General features: G+C 44.6%; 1 protein-coding gene across 1 annotated transcript; it reads left to right on the top strand.

Moving 5' to 3' along the window:
• Positions 1–638: 638 nt before the first annotated feature.
• On the top strand, positions 639–14,325 carry ICOSLG (inducible T cell costimulator ligand). The gene is made up of 7 exons (XM_026036181.1): positions 639–692; positions 3,731–3,771; positions 5,411–5,773; positions 6,233–6,517; positions 8,348–8,524; positions 9,387–9,422; positions 12,129–14,325. Exons 1-7 carry the CDS (start codon positions 679–681, stop codon positions 12,137–12,139), a joined length of 927 nt encoding a protein of 308 aa, XP_025891966.1. The 5' UTR covers positions 639–678; the 3' UTR covers positions 12,140–14,325.
• The last annotated feature ends 3,324 nt before the right edge of the window (positions 14,326–17,649 follow it).

Raw genomic sequence — 17,649 nt, 5'->3', positions numbered from 1 at the left:
ACGGCCAGTGCTCAGTCACAATTCCCTTCCACAGCAGCACCCAGAAGGGGTGGTGAGGGGCACCCCAGCTTTTCGGGGGCACTAGCGAGTGGCCTCTGTAAGGTTTTGGCAAGGGAGTCCAGGTGAGCTCGCTGGCCAGCGAAACCCCAAACGCTGCTGCGGGCTGCTCAGGACGGGCCAGGGCTCTCTCGGAGTCTCAGAGTGCAGCAGTCGCCGTGCGAGGCCAAGACAGCATCCGTTTGCAATGCACCCTGAGTCGCACGGTGCCCCGGCCTGCAAGGTGCAGCGGACGCAGGGCGTCCTGGTTCGTACAGCACCCTGACCCAAGGCGAGGCGCCCCTCTCCACACGGGGCCCGGCTCTGCGCGGGGCTCCACGCCGCAAGGCGCCGCACAGGACCCTGCTCTGCAGAGCGCCCCTCTCCGCACGGTGCCTCGCTCCGCACGGGGCCCCTCTCGCTCCCTCCGCACGGGGCCCCTCTCGCTCCGCACGTTGTCCCGCCGATGGCTGCGGGCGCGCACGGGACGCGGAAATCCCCCGGGGGCGGAGGCGGGGCAGGGAAGTGGGAACGGCCTAAGCGCGCCCGGCCGCTCACTGCGCGGCTCAGCTAGGCTCCGCTCGGGACAGCGCAGCAGGGCAGAGCCGCGCCGGGCAGAGCACGTCGCCTCCCGCTGCCGCCATGGAGCCGCGACGGTGAGTGCGGGCCCGGGGCGGGATCCGCGTGGCCCCCGCCGTGTCGCTGCGGGGATCGGGCGCTTCCCGGGGCTGCGGCGTCCGCGTAGGGATCCCCCGCGCTGGGGAAAAGAGAAACGGTTTCACTGCACGGGGACGCGCGAGCCGCGGGAAGAGCGGCGAGCAAAGAGCTGTCCCGGCCCGGGAGGCGGCGGGAGCCCGGCCCGGCTCCCAGCGCCCGGGGAGGCGGGAGCCTCTGCTTTAACTCCCTGCCCGTCGGCGCTTCCGCACGGCTCTTCCCGAGCAGCGAGAGCCGCTTTCCCCGCCGGCAGCGCCAAGGGGGAGCCCGCGTGCCCCAGAGCCCCGGCACGAGGGGCACGGGCCGGGCCAGGCGGCGGGCGCAGCGCAGCGCTGCTCCCCGCGCTCCTCATGCCGCCCGGGCGCCTTGCTGAGCAACCTGCTCGCCCCTGGGAGCGCGTGGTGGGAGAAGACCCCGCTTCTAGTTTCCCCAGGCTGGCGGTGCCTCAAGGGGAGCTTCAGAGAAGCTTTGCCGAGAACAGGTGTAGGGCAGCGCGCTCCTCGCCGCACATGCGAGAGCAGCTTTGCGGTTTCAGGTCAGGGAGTGAAGCAAATCGCTAGAGCTGAACCGAGGAGGCCTGAAGTTTCATTGCGAGCAACCAGGCGCCTTTTGTCTTTCTGCTTGGGATGGATCGACATCCCTCAACTCTAAAATAAATGTTGTATGACAGGGTTGAGATGCAAGGAAGAATATTCTCACTGAGCGAGTATACATGAAAGAGGAAGTGCAACTTTCTCCCTTTTTGCATGACATTTAAGAAAAATAGAAGGGGAAGGTGTGGGAAAGGATTGAAAAACAAGAAAGATAGAAACCTGTGTTTAGAAAGGGCAGGGAAAAAAAAATGAGAGGGATTGTGAAGAACTGAAAGAGAAGAATCATCAGGAACTAATCCAACTACCCCTGGAATTAATGGATCTCACTGCCAACGCAACAGCCTCGTGAACTGCGTGTGCATGTGGGGGCGAAAGGAAGATCTCTCAGCAGACATGACTTTCTCCATTTTTTTTCCCAAAAGAACTAAAGCACTAAATTTTTGCTGGGTGCGGGTAACATTGCAGGCAACACAGCCCTCACACCTCCGTGGTTGTAACCTCCTCCAAGTAGGAGGCTGAGCATCAGCAGACCTGCCCAACCTTGACAGTTCCAACAAATCAGGATCTTCTTTGTAAATATAGATGAATGAGTTGGTTCTGCCTTAGCAGGCTGGCATGACGCGCGCTGGGAAGCCACGGCAGAAGCGTTGCCTCCACCAGCCCCCGTGTTCCCATGGAAGGGGGGCCACCAACTGGCAGGTTCATTGCAACCTGCTAAAAGGTTGGTTGCAACCAGCAAATAACTCCTGTGGGAAATTCCCTCGAAAGTCCCACCAAGAACAGTCAATTGTTGTTCTCCATTTAAATCAAATGTCTTATTACATCCATAGTTTGTTTTGTGGGCAGGGGAACAAACAAACAAAAAACGTAACCGCAGGATTAGGAATAGTGTTAGGGTGAACTTTTCAAGAAAAACACCTGAGAGGCATGAAAGTGATGGCTCATGCGCAGTAAAGAAATACAAACAAGTGCACAATATAAAACCACACGCTCTGAAAGTTCACTGCCAGGAACATGAACAGAGCTACCTGCCTCTTGCGAATTTTCAGATGTGCCTACTTAGGAGATGGATTCTAGGGCTGCTCACAGATTTGCTAGACTGTATTAGAGCAGAATTTCAAAGGGCACAGAAGAGGAAAATCCAGTGTTTTCTTTGTCTAAGATTAATACAACTCTGACCAACTCTTTTTTGAACTTCCTTACTTGTCTCATGCTCTGGAGATGAGCATTCAAATGAGGGTGGCTTCTGTGTCAGGAATACATATACCCCTCTGCTTTACCCGGGGGAAGACAAATATGTTTGAGTAGATGACAAATATCTTGAGGGCAGATGGGAAGACCTTTCTCCACAGTAGCCGAGGGTCCAGAATGGGTCCAGAACTGATGCTACAAGGTCTGAGCAGGACAGATGCTGCACCAGGGAGATGCTGGAGGAAACCTGATGCCCAGCTGGGCAAAGGGCCAGGACATGCAAGGAATAGGCAGGGGGTCTTGAAGTGAGAGGGGGCAGTTGGTGTAAAGAGCAGCTCGTGGGGGAAAGTTATTTGAGAAACAGAGCACTGGGAGGGAGAGCTTAGGCTAGAGTCCAGGGAGCCAGGCTGGGCAGCAGACCCCACACTCTTTCCAGCGTTGATGTGGGACATTTATCTTTCCCTAAATGTTATGAGAAGAGAGTTAAATCACCAAGGCTTTAGGAAAACCGAGCTTTCCTACAGCATCCAGCATGTGAAATTTGCTTGGGAAACTCCAGGTTTGCCCCTCTGGAGTAATCAGGCATGTTGAAGACTTTCCAATAAAAGCTTTGCACAACTCCGTGCTATCAAGCATTTCCTGTTTACGCATGTTACTGACTGAACAAAACGGTAGGCAGGGTAGTTATCTGCTTTAAGGAAGCAAAATTGCAATTCACTTAGTATCTAGTCCTGTGGCACGCAGGGCTTTCACCTGGATGTAGGTCTGTGCAGCCCCTCTCCTGCACTGTGACTCCAGTGTTGCTGAAGACCCATCGCTCCAGTAGATCTCCTGAATACTCCAGTAAATATTACTCCAGAAAATACCCTTAAAAGATAGGGTTCATTTTAACCGGAAGGAAAGGCACGGCACCAGCTTCATGGCTTCTGCCCTCATTCCAATATTAGTGCGTTTTTACTTCTATTCCTGGCTGCGGCCAGGCCACAGAGCAATGTCGTTTGAACAGAAGTCTTGCAGCTGTCAAAAATGCAAATACGCACTGCAAATTTACATAGTAGAGATCACTGTAGATACCAAATTTATCTATTTCTGCTGCTACAGTGAAACACTCAATATGATATTTATTGCTTGTGTAAACAATGGAGAACTTAAAAGGCCATTATGTAACGCTTTTGTTTGTCTGTTTTACATTTTAGCTGTGGATTTCTGTTACTGTTTCTTCATAGTCTGAGAGCTGGTAAGTAAATGACACTTCAAATAGAGTCAGGCTGCCCTTCCTGAATGTGCTTGCTCAAATTATGTAGAGTATCTATAATATGTACAATATAAACAGCTAGATGTTTTCAGCAAGACCCTTAAGGATTCCTCAGTGTGAAAAACTGTGACATGCATCATGGGGGAAAAAAAGCAAAAATCACAATCTATCTGTATGTAAGTACCGAGACTAACACGGGGATCTTGCGGATGGTCTTGTTTGGACTGCTCTTACCACTTCACAGACATGCATATTCATCTTCTGCTACCAACCAAGGACCTTGGAAGTGAAATAGTAAGGGCTGGAGATAAGGGCTGAGGTGCACAGATGAAGTTAACGTTCTTCTTATGGATAGCACTGTTTGTCACTGTGTATCAAGCAGGTCTTCTACTGTAGTTCTGAATGCCTTTTCAAAAGAAATACATTACTCAGTGATATTTAAACATTTCAATATTGAGAGATACCTATTATCCATTTTTACATAATTACTGGTGGCTGAGAAGGACCTTAACAGAGTCATCAAGCAAACCCCCTCAGGCCATAAATCAGGACAAACCACGTCTGACTCAGTCTTAGTAAATGTTGACTAGTCTATTCTTAACCATCCCTAGTGATGAAAGTGCCTTCCCTTTCCCAAGCAGTGTTTTCCAGGGCTTCATTTTACCTGCTGCTGTGAGGGTAACTCTGACATGCGCATGAGCCCTTTCTGAGTCCAATACATTGGCACTGGCCCCCTTCAGCTACAACACTGTCATCTCCCACCAAAACATTCTCTGCATTTCCAACTCTACATGGCTGTTGTCTTTTCACTCCGTAAGCTCACGTAGTGACAGTGACGGAGCAGTCAGGGCTGCCCCAGAGAGCCCATGCGCACACCCTGCCCGTCTCGCCAGACCGCTCTCCTCTTCCACTCGCTCCTCCAAGAGGAGACGCAGCCTCACGCAGACCAGGAAGCCACGAGAAGTGTCCTCCAAGCCAGATACTGTGCCTGCCTGACGGATATAGCTAAGGGATGTGTCACCGGCTGTGACGCCTCAGCACGCTAGCGTGTTTTGGAGAGGGTCACACCCAGGGTAGCAGTAAATATCACTGCGATGACATGTCCACTCAGAGGAACATGGCTTCATCTAATTATTTTTAATTGCCTATAATCTTATTATATCTTTACTACTAATTGTTTTGATCTCAACCATTAAATGGTACTGCTATGTGTCTTACCAACATTGACAATTCTTGTGATTGCCCTTGGGATATTTGTCATTTTTCTTAATGTGTTAATGATCACTTTTTTTTTTTTTTTTTTTTTTTGGCTGGGACTTGTTAATAATCATCTGCAATTAGTCATAGTCAGCTTAATTTATGGCAAAATGAAACACATACATGTGTCCATGGAGCTAAGTGGAAACAGTTAGCCAGAAAGAGTGGTTAGTGCTCAAAGAAAGATATAATCAGGAGAATTTATATTGTAAAGGTCCTTTTGGAAAGCACACACATACACAGAGTTAGCTGCAGGTGAAGAAGATAATACTAATTCTGGATTTCACCTGTAGTGGAATATACTTGGGAAAAAAAAATCCCCGCATAATCTCCCTTTGTCCTTTTTCTCTTTTTATCTCTGTAGTTACCACGCTGGAGAAGATGATTGTCAGTAAACTTGGAGACAATACTAAACTGAGTTGCATTTATCCTCAAGGAGGAAAATTACACTTAGAAAATCTGCGAGTGTACTGGCAAGTAGATGATCCCCAAGAGAAGTGTTCTGTGGTATATGCACTGATCTCGGGCCAAGACAATGAGAGTGAGCAGTGCATCCACTTTAAAAACAGGACTCAGTTACTGTGGGATAGACTGGAAAACGGCGACTTTTCTCTGCTGCTGTTGAATGTCAGCCAGAGCGATGCCCGCAAGTACAAATGCATAGTACTGCAGAACACTGAGTATACCAAACGGGTTCACCACGAAGAAGTGGTTCTCAGTTTAGCAGGTGAGAACTTCGATTACTTGCACATATTTGCCCAAATCCTGATGCAAAGTTTTCACATCGCTGCCATTTCAGTATTGCATTTAAGCGTGTCCTTAAATCTGAAGTACACTTCAGTGCTTCTGCTGAACAGGAATCTATTTGATATAAATGTAACAGATATAAAAGCAGATATAGCCTAACAATTGTTATTTTTATATATTTTTTTAAGTTTGCATGACTTTAAGGGATCTTGCATGTTATTGGCGTGTAGAGCTTACCAGGTTTCTTTCTTCCTTTGGGCTTGGCTTCAGCTTTCTACCCCTCCAGATAATTCACTGATATAACTGGCTTATATTTATAAAACCAGCATTTTTAAATTATGGTAGTCTTGTGAAACTTAGAAGTTCTGCTTGACAAAAATTTGTCTTTTCAACACATTTAGAAATATTGACAACTCTTTCCTTTTTCCTTTCTCCCCAGCTAGTTATAGCCAGCCAATACTCAGTGGGCCAATAAGAAACACCAATAGCAGTGAGGAAGAGGTGACTTTCAGCTGCAAATCCAGCAATGGATACCCCAAACCAAATGTTTATTGGATAAACAAAACGGACAATCAACACCTGAATTCATCAGAATTAAAGATCACCCTCCAAACAGATGGAACTTACAGTGTTTTCAGCACACTGAAGATCAAAGCAACTTCTAATATGCAGATAGAGTGCTCCATAAAAAATGAAATATTACAGGAAAACCTCTCAGCCAACTGTAAGTTGCTCACAATATTTCATGTTTTCTAGATAACAGGCATATCAAGCAGGGTGCATCCGTCTGTGGACATGCACTCCTAATCAAGGATACACATTAGTTCAGCAATTCAGAAAACCACTGAGGAGAGTTCTTTTAGCCATGGAATTTATGTTTACTTCCAACATGTTCCAAATTCAACTGAACATCCCATCAAGCGTAACCCGTACAACAACACTGACAAGCCCTTGCTTCTGAGACAGCAATTTTGGAAATAACTGGTCTTAACTGTTCTGCCCCTCTGGGACATGACAGCATGGAGAGTGGGATTATTTTTTGAGTGACACACAGTGATCCATGATTCCTGAATCCCCGCATCTGGTTGCTTTGCAGCAGTCACATTTTCTTTTTTCTCTGTTTAGTTTATGAACTTCTGTTTTCAGTCCTCAAACTCAGTTCAGCACAGTGCACTGCATAAAGTAGATGTGTAGCAAACAGCTGGTGTTAGCCCGACAGAATAAACAATAAAATGAGGTCACAAGAACAATATGCTATCTACTGCTGATTTTAATGATCAGTAATAAAAAGAAATATTTGCCCACTCAGTTCTTCCCAGGAACAGAAAGCTAGAAAGCTCGTAACTATGAAAAAAGGAGTTATAGCTGTAGTACTGATAGTGCAGTTTGTGGTTTCTGAACAGCTGTGTAGAGAAGCGATCTGGAGTAGGAAAGTTTATCTTGAGTTGGCTGTTAGTCTCACCGCAGTTCTTGGTCCCGCTTCCCACTGTACCTTTCTCTCTCAGGCTCCTGCATCTAGTTGTGCCGGGTTCGGGTTAAATATTAGGTGAAATTTCGACACAGAAAGAGTGGGGAAGCACTGGAGCAGGCTGCCTGGGAAGTGGTGGGGTCACCATCCCTGGCAGTGTTCAAGAACCACATAGAGGAGGTGCTTAGGGACGTGGTTTAGCAGGCCTGGTGGGGATGATAGGTTGACGGCTGAACGTGATGACCTTGAAGGTCTTTTCCAACCATGACAATGCTATGATTCTACTGCAAGGAAGTTTGGCTGCTTGCAGAGCTGTATCTAAATTCCCATAGTTAGTTTACCTGGACATGCCAGACTGCAAAAGCAGCAGCTCAGCAAGGGCTTTGGCGGGCAGGGTGAGGGCAAGAGCTGCAGGACAGACCTAGGCACCCCAAATCAGCTCTTCCTCTCCGTGAATGAGAGGCAGCAGAGAGCCATGGCAGGATATGAAGAAATCTTTCTTCACTCAATGCCTTTAGTAGCACAAATCACACAATCTTGAGTTAAGGAGACTAATCACATTAACTGGGATCAGTTAGGGGGGGATACTGATTAAACTACTTCAAAGAAGAAGAACTGCATGCAGGAATTGCAGAGTGTTTATAAGGCAATGTACCCTTGCCCTAAGCCCACAGAAGATAGTGAGAATTCATTACTAACTTCAGAGGAACAGGTTTTCACTCGTTTTTCTGAATGCTGTCACATTTACATTGTAGCTTTTACATTGATTTATTTTCAGTCAAGTCCAGGAGAAAGCTGAGTATCAGCCTATCAGGGCTGGGGCGAAGTAAGAATAAAAAGATAGGAGGAATGTATGTGGTATAATAACGCAGCAGGAATTAACTAGTTTTGTATTCCTGTACTTGCAGACCATGTCAGCTAGAGAAACGCCTTGTACAAAAGGAGTAGATGTAGAATTACTATGATGCAAATGGCACAGGTATTAAGTCCTTCAGGAGTTTTGTGCAAACTGTAGACAGATGACTGTCTGGAAGGAAATATAATAATTTATACCTTATTACACCCTATTTCTGGTTTTTTTTCTAGACATGGAGAAAGAGATGAGCAACAGTTCTAACCAAGAAAGTCAAAAAGACCTGGGACAAAACAGACGAGGTGCTCAAGCCATCAGCATCGTTTCTGTTGTCATTCTGATAGCTCTTCTAGTTGCTTTAGCCTGCTGGCTGAAGAAACGGAGGTCCTCTCAGCTAAAGTCATACAAAGGTAACGAGGTTCTTGATTTGCCTGAGCAAGTCTGAAGCATTCTTACTCATTTCCCAAAATATTTAATGTCATCTAACACATCACTAGAGGTGCAAACACTAGTGTCCTTACACGTGACAGTGAGTAATTGTGAAATCCACTATTGAATACTTGGGATGCCCTGGGGAGGGCATATACTTTCCCTGAACATGTATTTTTTTATGGTTTTCTGCTAATGCGCCTGAGCCTCCCAGGGATTAATTGCTCGATGTAACTAACTCACCCTTCATGCCTATTCAGGCTGTAGCTTCTCAGCTGCAATTCCTGCAGGACAGTCTTGGAAAGGTGGAGGGGATATTCTTCCATGGAGAAGAACTGGGTCAGTAATTCACTGTCTTAGGACAATCCAAAGCAAAGATCAGGTGACAAATCAGTCCTGAGAACCCTATAGCCACTGAACGAACAACGAAGGGCTCGAGATCCTATTACAAATTCCCTAAGCAAGCAGCTTTCTACAGGTTAGAAACAAAGCACCTCTCAGTGTCACTCCTCATTATGTAGACTTGTATTGCCACATTTGCCTGTGTGGGGGACTCTGAATGCTTGACGAGATAGAATAAAAAGTAGCCCAAGAGACGTGCTATAAACCAGACTGAGTCAGGGCTGCAGTGTATTTAGTGCTGCTAGTTTTTAGTGCAAGCTAATTCACACATATATAAGATAGATGTTAATCTAAGCCAAGGGAGCAGGGACAACAGCAACTTTTATGGGCAAGGACAAGCCACATGTTCAATCCCTGTCCTGCATTCTCCTGGCTAACACCTCCAGACACTCCAGGAAAGCTGTATCTATACACACCTAAAACTCTTTTTTTTTCCAACAGATGTCCAAACAAATGAAGACGAAGGAGAGCTAAACTGTACGTATTAAAAATATGCTTTCATGCTTGTCTCAGAAATTACTTAACTTTACAGATTTGTTGCTTGCGTTCAGCACAAAACCTGTGGATTACCAGGCCAGACTGGTTATATTATAATCCAAACAAAGCCATATTTAGTAGATTTGTTTTAAATGCTGATTTTCAAGTCTGGACAACTGTGATCATTTCATGTCACTACACATCTTCAAATGGTTTTTCTCTGCCCTGTTGGTACCACGTCCTAGAAGGTCTTCAACTGGGAGAGATGAACATCATTTGCTTCATATCCATGAACCCGAGCCTAGTGAAAAAAAAAGAAATGCAATTTAGACCTTAGTCATGTTTGTGTTTTTATAAGCAAGGCCAGCAGCTAGCTTAGCAATTCATTTCTCCATTCATATTGGGAGAAAAAAAGAGAAAAACAAACCCAAGAAATTTTGCAAAAACAAACTCAGCACAGAGGACTTACTTGTAAGAGCACAGAGAGGATGAAATGTCTCATTTGGTAGTTTCTGCAGAGGGACATGAGTGTTTCATGGGGGTCTCTGAGGAACAGGCAGAAAATACTGTGGCTCCACCAAAAGTGTAACAGTGAGAGCGACAGAAAGCAGAGTCTGCCCATAAGCTGAATGACCCTTAGATTAAAAAGTGCTTAGAATTTCTTTTATGGTCATGTAATCTGGGTGAACTGTCAGTGGTTTTCCAGACTCATCACACCATTCCAGTCTCATGTACAGCTGTTTGTTTGCTTAACATCAACAGGCTGTTTCCTGCATAGCATAACATAGTAAGAAGAATGGAGTTTCTCTGTCAGATGAGGAGACATCCTCTCCTTCCGTTTCCATGATACACATTAACATAAATCTGGCCATTTCTTTAAGGTCATTTTCTTCCTCTCCTAACTTAGGCCAAGCTGTCTTTAATTAGATCCCTGGACCTAGCTCCTAAGCAGAAAAGCCTCTGTGACTTAAGTAGAAGTAAATATTTATTTTATATTGAAGACTGCTGTAGCTTGATTTGTTTATTAAGAACAAAATAAAGACTCTGTCCCTCCAGACACTCCTTTCCTTGGCACATTTCTGTACCAGTTGTGAAAGAGTAGATGGGACACCAGTTTTGGAGGGTTTATTGCTATCAGAAGCACATGAAGATTGTTTTCTGCCAAACAACCTGTGTAAGGCAAGGGAGGCAATATAATCTTAATCCTTTGGGCATGTGAATTTAAGGGCAAAGCCAGAGAAATGAGAAAGATCTAGGGAATGTGATCTCTATGACAGGCTAATTGTGTGTATTTGTTTAGACTGAGGAAAGCAAAGTTGAGTAGGGACACAGTAACAACCCTCTTCAGAGCGTCTGCAAAGAGATGGGAAGAAGTCATTTATCATCCCATCCCAGTAGATACATCTCTTAGCATGATTTAAACAGGATTAAACTACAACAAGATCAAACTACAACAACAGAAATTTAAGTTAGATATTAGGAAAAAAAAAAAAAAGGCTTTCTAAGGGTACAGGTAGCTGAGCACGAAGGTGGAAAGTCTATCAAGGCTCCATCACTACAGGTTTGTTGCTGTTGCCTTGGTTTTTTTTTGGTTTTGTTTTAAGAAAAAAGTCTGTTAGAGACTAGGTGAAAAGAGCTGGTGCTGCTTTGGGGCAAAAATACGGACTCTTTTTTCTCCAAGCAATGATTTTGGAGAAGTTTGTCTCGTTTTAATTATTTACTGAGATTTTCAAGGGAGTTGTGTCCGGTAGACAGGGAGTAACACACTGCAGGGGTCACACTGGCAAGGACAGACAGCCATAGTAATCTGCTTTGCAATACTGATGTAAGTAGTTCCGCTCTTAGTAGTTCAGCTCCATGAATAGACTGTGTGATGGGCTGGAGTGACATCATGAATACCACAACAAAAAAAGGCGAGCCAACTGGGACTAGCTTTGCTGTTACAAAGAGAAGAGATCTAGAAACCCTGGGGAAGGCGAGCCAGAAAGAAGAGTAACTTCATCATGCTGAGGCCAAACTCTGCAGATGCCCATTGCAATCAGTGGAGCAGGATGCTCCTGTGAGGAAGAACTTGGAGCCAAGTTGTTGCTGATGTTCTGATTTGCTTTCTGGCAGAATCCCTCCACTGACTGTTGAGGAGCCTCAGGGAAAGCCCATTTCACCTCAGCCAAGACTAGGCTGTGTATATCTTTATTTAGGAGGAACTTCAACCAACCACGAGTGACAGTGACATCCCGGCACAGGGAGATGAATGCTGGCAGGAGAATGCATTTTGAATAAGGAGAAGCACTTGCAATTTATAGCACAAGAACCAAGGCAGGCTTCACCTAGGCAGAGAGCCATTGACGTGCTAGGCATTCAGGCAGGCTAGCAAGAGTTTCACACCCCGACTGATTTTCTCACAGCAGCATTAGCTTTTATCTAAAGTGGAAGTCCCTGTTTTGGTAAACCTTCAGTAGAGAATAAAATATTAGTATCAAGTGCATTTAAAGACAGCTGTCTAATATTAGTACATGTGTGGAACTCAGTTACAGAAACTCTTTACTTTGACAAGACTTGATCTATATATAAAACTTCTACATTTCTTGATAGATAACCTATCCTTTATATAGCTTTGCAGCACATTCTGATGATTATGTAGGAAAAGCACAACTCTAGGATCTGCTAAATTCTGTTTTCTAAAGAAAATTTGTTTTGTTGTTACAGCACCTGTCTAAATGGAGAGTCCACCAAGAACCTGGGCAGCTTGACTTGCGTCAAAAGAAGCATCACCCCTTGTCTCGGTGGCAGCATTACTTGTGATACAAGTGACAGCAGTTGCTGAAATATGTGCCAAGATAGATGGCAAAAAGCTTCTTCAAAAGAAGAGAGCAAAATCCGCTGGATTTTTGTGCCAAGCAGCAGTTGCATCACCTCCCCAGTTGTTAACCACTTCAGACCATCCTTTGTGATAGTCTAGTGGTGTTCTGAGCTCCTGCACTGGGGAAAATAGTAAGTTTCGGACTAAAATACTCTGTGCCAGACTGATGAAACTTGGTGAATACCCAAATCTATCCTCATCATCATCTGTGAGAACTTCTTATCAGCAGAAGCGACTGTTTCATGAGCATGGGAAGTTTCCCTCTGTTTCTCATTACTCTGACGGAGGCTATTGAACAGGAAGAATGGCAGCTAGGAAAAAATAAAGGCATAAAAGCAAAAGAAAGTCAGAAAAGAAAACTACAGGACTTTCTGTGAAGTCTTCTTGTGAACTCGTGTCCGCCTTTCTCTGTGTACATCTTTTTTGCTCTTCTCATCTGGTTTCACCAGCTGCATGTTACTGTGTACAGAAGTAGCTAGAAACTTTCACCTCAGTCCTACAAAAGCAGGAGTCGCTGTGAATAGGTTAAACACTGAATATCTTAGCACGAGGAAGCCGTCTTTAAGTGCATTTGATGTTAACATTTTATTCTTTGCCAAATGTTGTACCAAAATGGGGACTTCCACTTTTGATAAAAGCCGGTGCATACTGTGTGAAAGAACATTTTGTGGAAATCAGTTAGACTGTGGTAAAAGTAGCACTGTCTCTGCTATGTTAATGTCATAGTATCCGGACGTAGCCTTTAGGGAAGGAACGAAAGCTGTGGTTTGACTCCGCTCAGTTTGGCTGCACTCTATTTAATTATTGTTCTGTGACTTCCAATGAGGATTTTAACCTGATTTTTCCTCCCCTCTCCTGTCTCATCCTTCTACCGCCTCCCCAACAAAAAAAGAAAAAAAAAAAAGGTGAGTACAGACATACAGACTATATCACTGCATTGGCCATGAATATTCTTTATTTACCAGTAAGTGAAAGGGAGAGAGGGCCAAAACCTGCAGCTTCATGTACCAGAACACATCTATCTGACTCATCCCTGTTCTTCAACCAGGAGCAGTAGGTTAAAATTAGTAAAGCAGGAAAATTTGTTCATGCATGAAGTTTTGAGGGAAGAGGAAATTACACTGCTCCCATTGACTTAGGTGGGTCTGTTCGTGCCAGCTGGTGAAGCTTTTTTGTTTCTGAGCCCTAGAAACACTTGGCTGCTCCTAAACTTAGGATATACTAGACTAAATCCTATCACAGCCTTTTTTGTCCAAACTCTGCATAGAGAAGGCGCTTTGATGTCAGTTTTGAATTGAGACATTATTATTTTGTGCTAAGGTGAGATTTCAAATCCTCGTCCAGTGAGCACAGCATCCTGCAGAATACAGAACCATTAGGAAGAGCATGCCTAGCTTTTGCTGGAGCAATCCCCCCAAGCAGGTTCGGAGTTGGTAACTGCGGAGCTCCGCTGCGTCAGGAGTGCACAGACTCAGCTCCTCTGACATTTAATGGAAGAGGCAGTTAAGCTCTCACTTAATGCAATCAGGCTTTCTGTGTCCTGACCAAACTGGTGAGTAACTGGAAAAAAAAATCCAAGTACTTAAGTTCCTCTCTCTTCTGGGTTGTAAGTAATAGTTTTTGTACAGTAATGTTTTTAAGAGAGATTTTATCTATTAACTTCAGAAAAAAAGTATATTGCATACTTGCTATTCTTGAGAGTCTGTGAATGATACCCTGATTTATTTATTAATTTTACTTTTGTCTTATGTTGCCTTCAGGTATACATTTGCAATATATTGTAGCAGATAAGGCATTTAGCTCACAGCAGATGTCAGATAAAAAGCCCAGGGTGCCACAGGTTACTTTACATGCCCCTCTCTGCCCTGTGGAAGCTTGCAGGCATCTTAAAAGCCTGCACGGCTTCTGTGCAGGTGTGGGGGGTAACCACGAGATCCTGTGGATGCTTCTCTGCTGACTTACCATGAGCAGTGGGTTTGTGCAGCCCCTGTGGCACTGCAATAACTGACACGTGCCTTTTCTCAAAGCAGTTTTTCTCCTTTCTCTTCTGCAACGCAATAAGCTGCAACTGCGCTCCACAACATGTTAAGCTAATTCAGACCAGTGAGGTCTTCTTACTCCTAGTTTGCAACATGGTACATAGCGAATACATCTGATGGGACAGCTTGCTCTTGCAAAAGTCATACTTTCAAGTGGCTTAAATTTCCAGCTGTTCCTAAAGGCAAATAAATCCCAGATGCCAATTGCCTGTCACCACTTAAAGGTCTGGAAATTTCTCTGATAACCAAGTTTTGTCACAACACACTGTGTTTATATTGCAAATAAAACCTATTAATTTTATTTCTGGATGTCTGACTGAATTTATCAGCACATAAAGACAAGTTGCTCCAAACTGTGGTCCCTCAGTCTGAATGACAGCTTTATCCTCAGTCACACTAGCTCAGGGCAAGCTGGACTAACAGCTGCCCCTTTGCAAAGCCCCCAGGTAAGGTGAGACACCACAAAACAGAGTTTGCTCTTTCTGGCTTGCACAGCAACCTAACTTGAACAAACTAACCAAGATCTGTTAGGCAGAGGCCTAAGGGCAGTGCTAAGCTCCCAACCTTAGACCAGCTCACCTCACTGGCCTGGGCAGGCACTGCACCTCAGCACCACCATCGCTCCCATTTGCCCCATTAAAGGCTTCTCTGAACTCCGTGTCCCAAGAAGTGTGAGCACGCGTGAAGGAGAGCACCGCCTGGCACTGCTCTGGGAGAAGGCTGCAAAGAAAGGGACTCACTTTCACAGAAAAGCGAAAGGCTTTCGTTGTGGCGGGGCTGGTAAACCACAGGTGGAAAGCCCCGAGAGAGAACACATGTTGCTACTTGGTGGTTTGAATCCATCCTTCCTGTAGTCAAATTCACTAGATCTTTTCACTTGTGAGAACAGAAATTTCTCTCTTTTACCCCAAAACATTTTTTTTTTTGTCCCTATACCAATTTGAAATACATTAACAACTGTATTAGAAGCTTCTTTTCCAAGTTAGAAAGTTGATCCTTTTCACATTTGGGGAGGGAAGGGAGACCCTACACACAAAAATTCACATTACCAAGCAAGGCTGCGTTCCTTGACGCTGTCCCCTCTGCACCTGCCAGCCTAGGGAACTGAAGATATTAGCCATTAGCCTCTTCCTCACTCATCTTTCCAGAGATACTTAGATCCCAAAATGTTCACTTCTATCATCCAACACAGGGAAATGCTCCTAACACCTTAGGCATCACCAGTGCCACTAAATAAGCATTAGCAGCATATCAGGATCAATGCCCTACAATGCAAGTCCGTGCAAAGTACTTAGTATCTTATGTAAATCAAATACTAAGTATGTGGTTGGGAAAGAGTATAGTCTCCCACTTTAGCCTGGCTTGAGCAAGCTGTTGCTACGCAGGAATACACACTCTTGTATCAACAGAGGTTTATCCTGACCTTCCAGCTCATCCAAACTTCCTACTGGTTAGTAACAAAGTGCTACTTTGTTTTCCTGTGATTTGAAGAAAAGCCATTTGGGTCATTTTATAATCGGAGAAAAAGGACACTGAAGCCATCTGTCCAGCGTGGAGAAAGCCTATAGCTGACTCAGAGCTATAGCTCTGAGCTTGAGCTCACACCACCAGCAGAGCCACTCTCCTCTCTCCCTTTCCCTGGCTGGACTGGGAAGTCCACCTCTCGACACCATTCACCCACCTGGCGAAGTGCTAAGACTTCTTTCTTAATTTCTTCTGCCAGGAAATTTACACCATCACAGACAGTGTACATGTAACTTTTAAGGGACCAAGTTTGCAATCTCAAAACAAAGTCAAGGTTTGCTTGAGCAAACAAACTTTTCCATACCTTTATGCTGGGCTAGAGGAAACTGTTCTTCTTAACTCATCTCTTTACCAAACTTCTTCTTGCTATTTTATCTAACTTGCAGAATACATCACTACTTCAATTACAGAGACAAACAGTCAAGGGGTAAAAGTGTAAAGTGTCTGAACTATTCCCAAAGTGCTATAGGTTCCTTTATAGCACAAAGCAAATGCAAAGTAACTTCATCATCTTACTGGACAGACAGCTTTGATCAATTTGATAAAATGCCAATGGCATTAAAGCTCTGTGTCAGGAAAGTAGCAGAAGTTGGATCAGAAGCACAGTCCTTTAAAAGCACTCCTTTATCTATTTTTGTACTGGTATCTCTATAAATATTTGGCAACATGGACACCCAGACGGTTTGCTCCCTTACTTGTGAGACATTACTGAATTCTCTTACTGGGAACATGAGAAAAATCCAGCTCTGTGTTGGCTCCTGATCATCTGAGCCAGTCAATAAGACTGGCCTGAAAATGATATTCTTCTCCTGGGAAAATTATCGGCTAGCTGGATGGGAAGAATAGGCGTAGTTCAGGACACGAAAGGTACAGATTATAGCTACTGTACAGCAGAGACAACTCAAAGAAAGTAATGGGGCCTCTCACTCACATCAGCTCCAGCGCAGCGGGGCACGCCGGCTTGGTGCTGAAGAGCAAGTGCCTTCAAGCAGGAAAAAAGGAAGTAACAAGTAAGAAATTAAAAAAAAAAAAAAAAAAGAAGAGAAAGAAAAAAAGAAGAAATAAACCTCAAACCGACACAACTGTTAACTGTTCTGGGTTTGGAGGACTTTTTTCTTCTAATTTCTGCCCACCATGAGAGAGACAGCTGTTTGTTGAGGTGTTGCTCTTGGAAAGGTTTTATTAAGCTGAGACTAAGGGAGAAGAGGGAAAAGGAAAATGCTTTTTCTCTGTTACAGCCCAGTGATACTTTGCCAGTCCTCTGGAGAAGAAACTAAGTGTGGGAATATATTTCTATTTTATTTCTGTTTTATAGCAGCCCTTGAGGACAGCTCTCATTAAGCAGCATATGCTCTGGCTGGCTGGAATTATAAACCACAAAAACCTTATAACAAAAACCTTATAATTATAAACCACCAGGCATGTAGACAAGATAGGCAATGTTTTATGTTAGGGGTTTTGGCCATGCAGCAGCTGCTCACAGGCTGCCTACAACATGTATTAGCTTCACTTTTGATCAATTCCTCTTGCATCACAATATATCTGAATGGAAAAAGAAATACAAACAAATAAACAAAAAATACCAACCAGTTTCTCAGAAATGAAAAACTTGGCAAGGGGACCAGTTATATTCCACCCGTTTCTGTTGCTGTGTTTGCTGTGGCATTGGTGAGCCTCAGGCTTTGGGAAACAGTGGTAGATGTTGCATGTGTCAGACTTCTTCTCTGGTGGGAAGCAGCTTTTGCCTCAGAAGCAGCCTGCCTCCAGGCCATGTGCTTGCGAAAGCAGAGCATGGTGCTAGGGC

The sequence above is a fragment of the Nothoprocta perdicaria genome, unplaced genomic scaffold, assembly GCF_003342845.1.
Source record: "Nothoprocta perdicaria isolate Ctin4 unplaced genomic scaffold, notPer1 scaffold_171, whole genome shotgun sequence".
Taxonomy (NCBI): Eukaryota; Metazoa; Chordata; class Aves; order Tinamiformes; family Tinamidae; genus Nothoprocta; species Nothoprocta perdicaria.
The sequence above is the reverse complement of the archived record's forward strand: the minus strand, read 5'-3'. Positions and strand labels throughout refer to the sequence as shown.

Excerpts from the sequence above, each read along its gene's own strand:
- ICOSLG (XM_026036181.1), top strand. Across the intron at positions 5,774-6,232 it reads AGTGGTTCTCAGTTTAGCAG|CTAGTTATAGCCAGCCAATA; the intron begins GTGAGAACTTCG and ends CTTTCTCCCCAG. Across the intron at positions 8,525-9,386 it reads TCAGCTAAAGTCATACAAAG|ATGTCCAAACAAATGAAGAC; the intron begins GTAACGAGGTTC and ends TTTTTCCAACAG.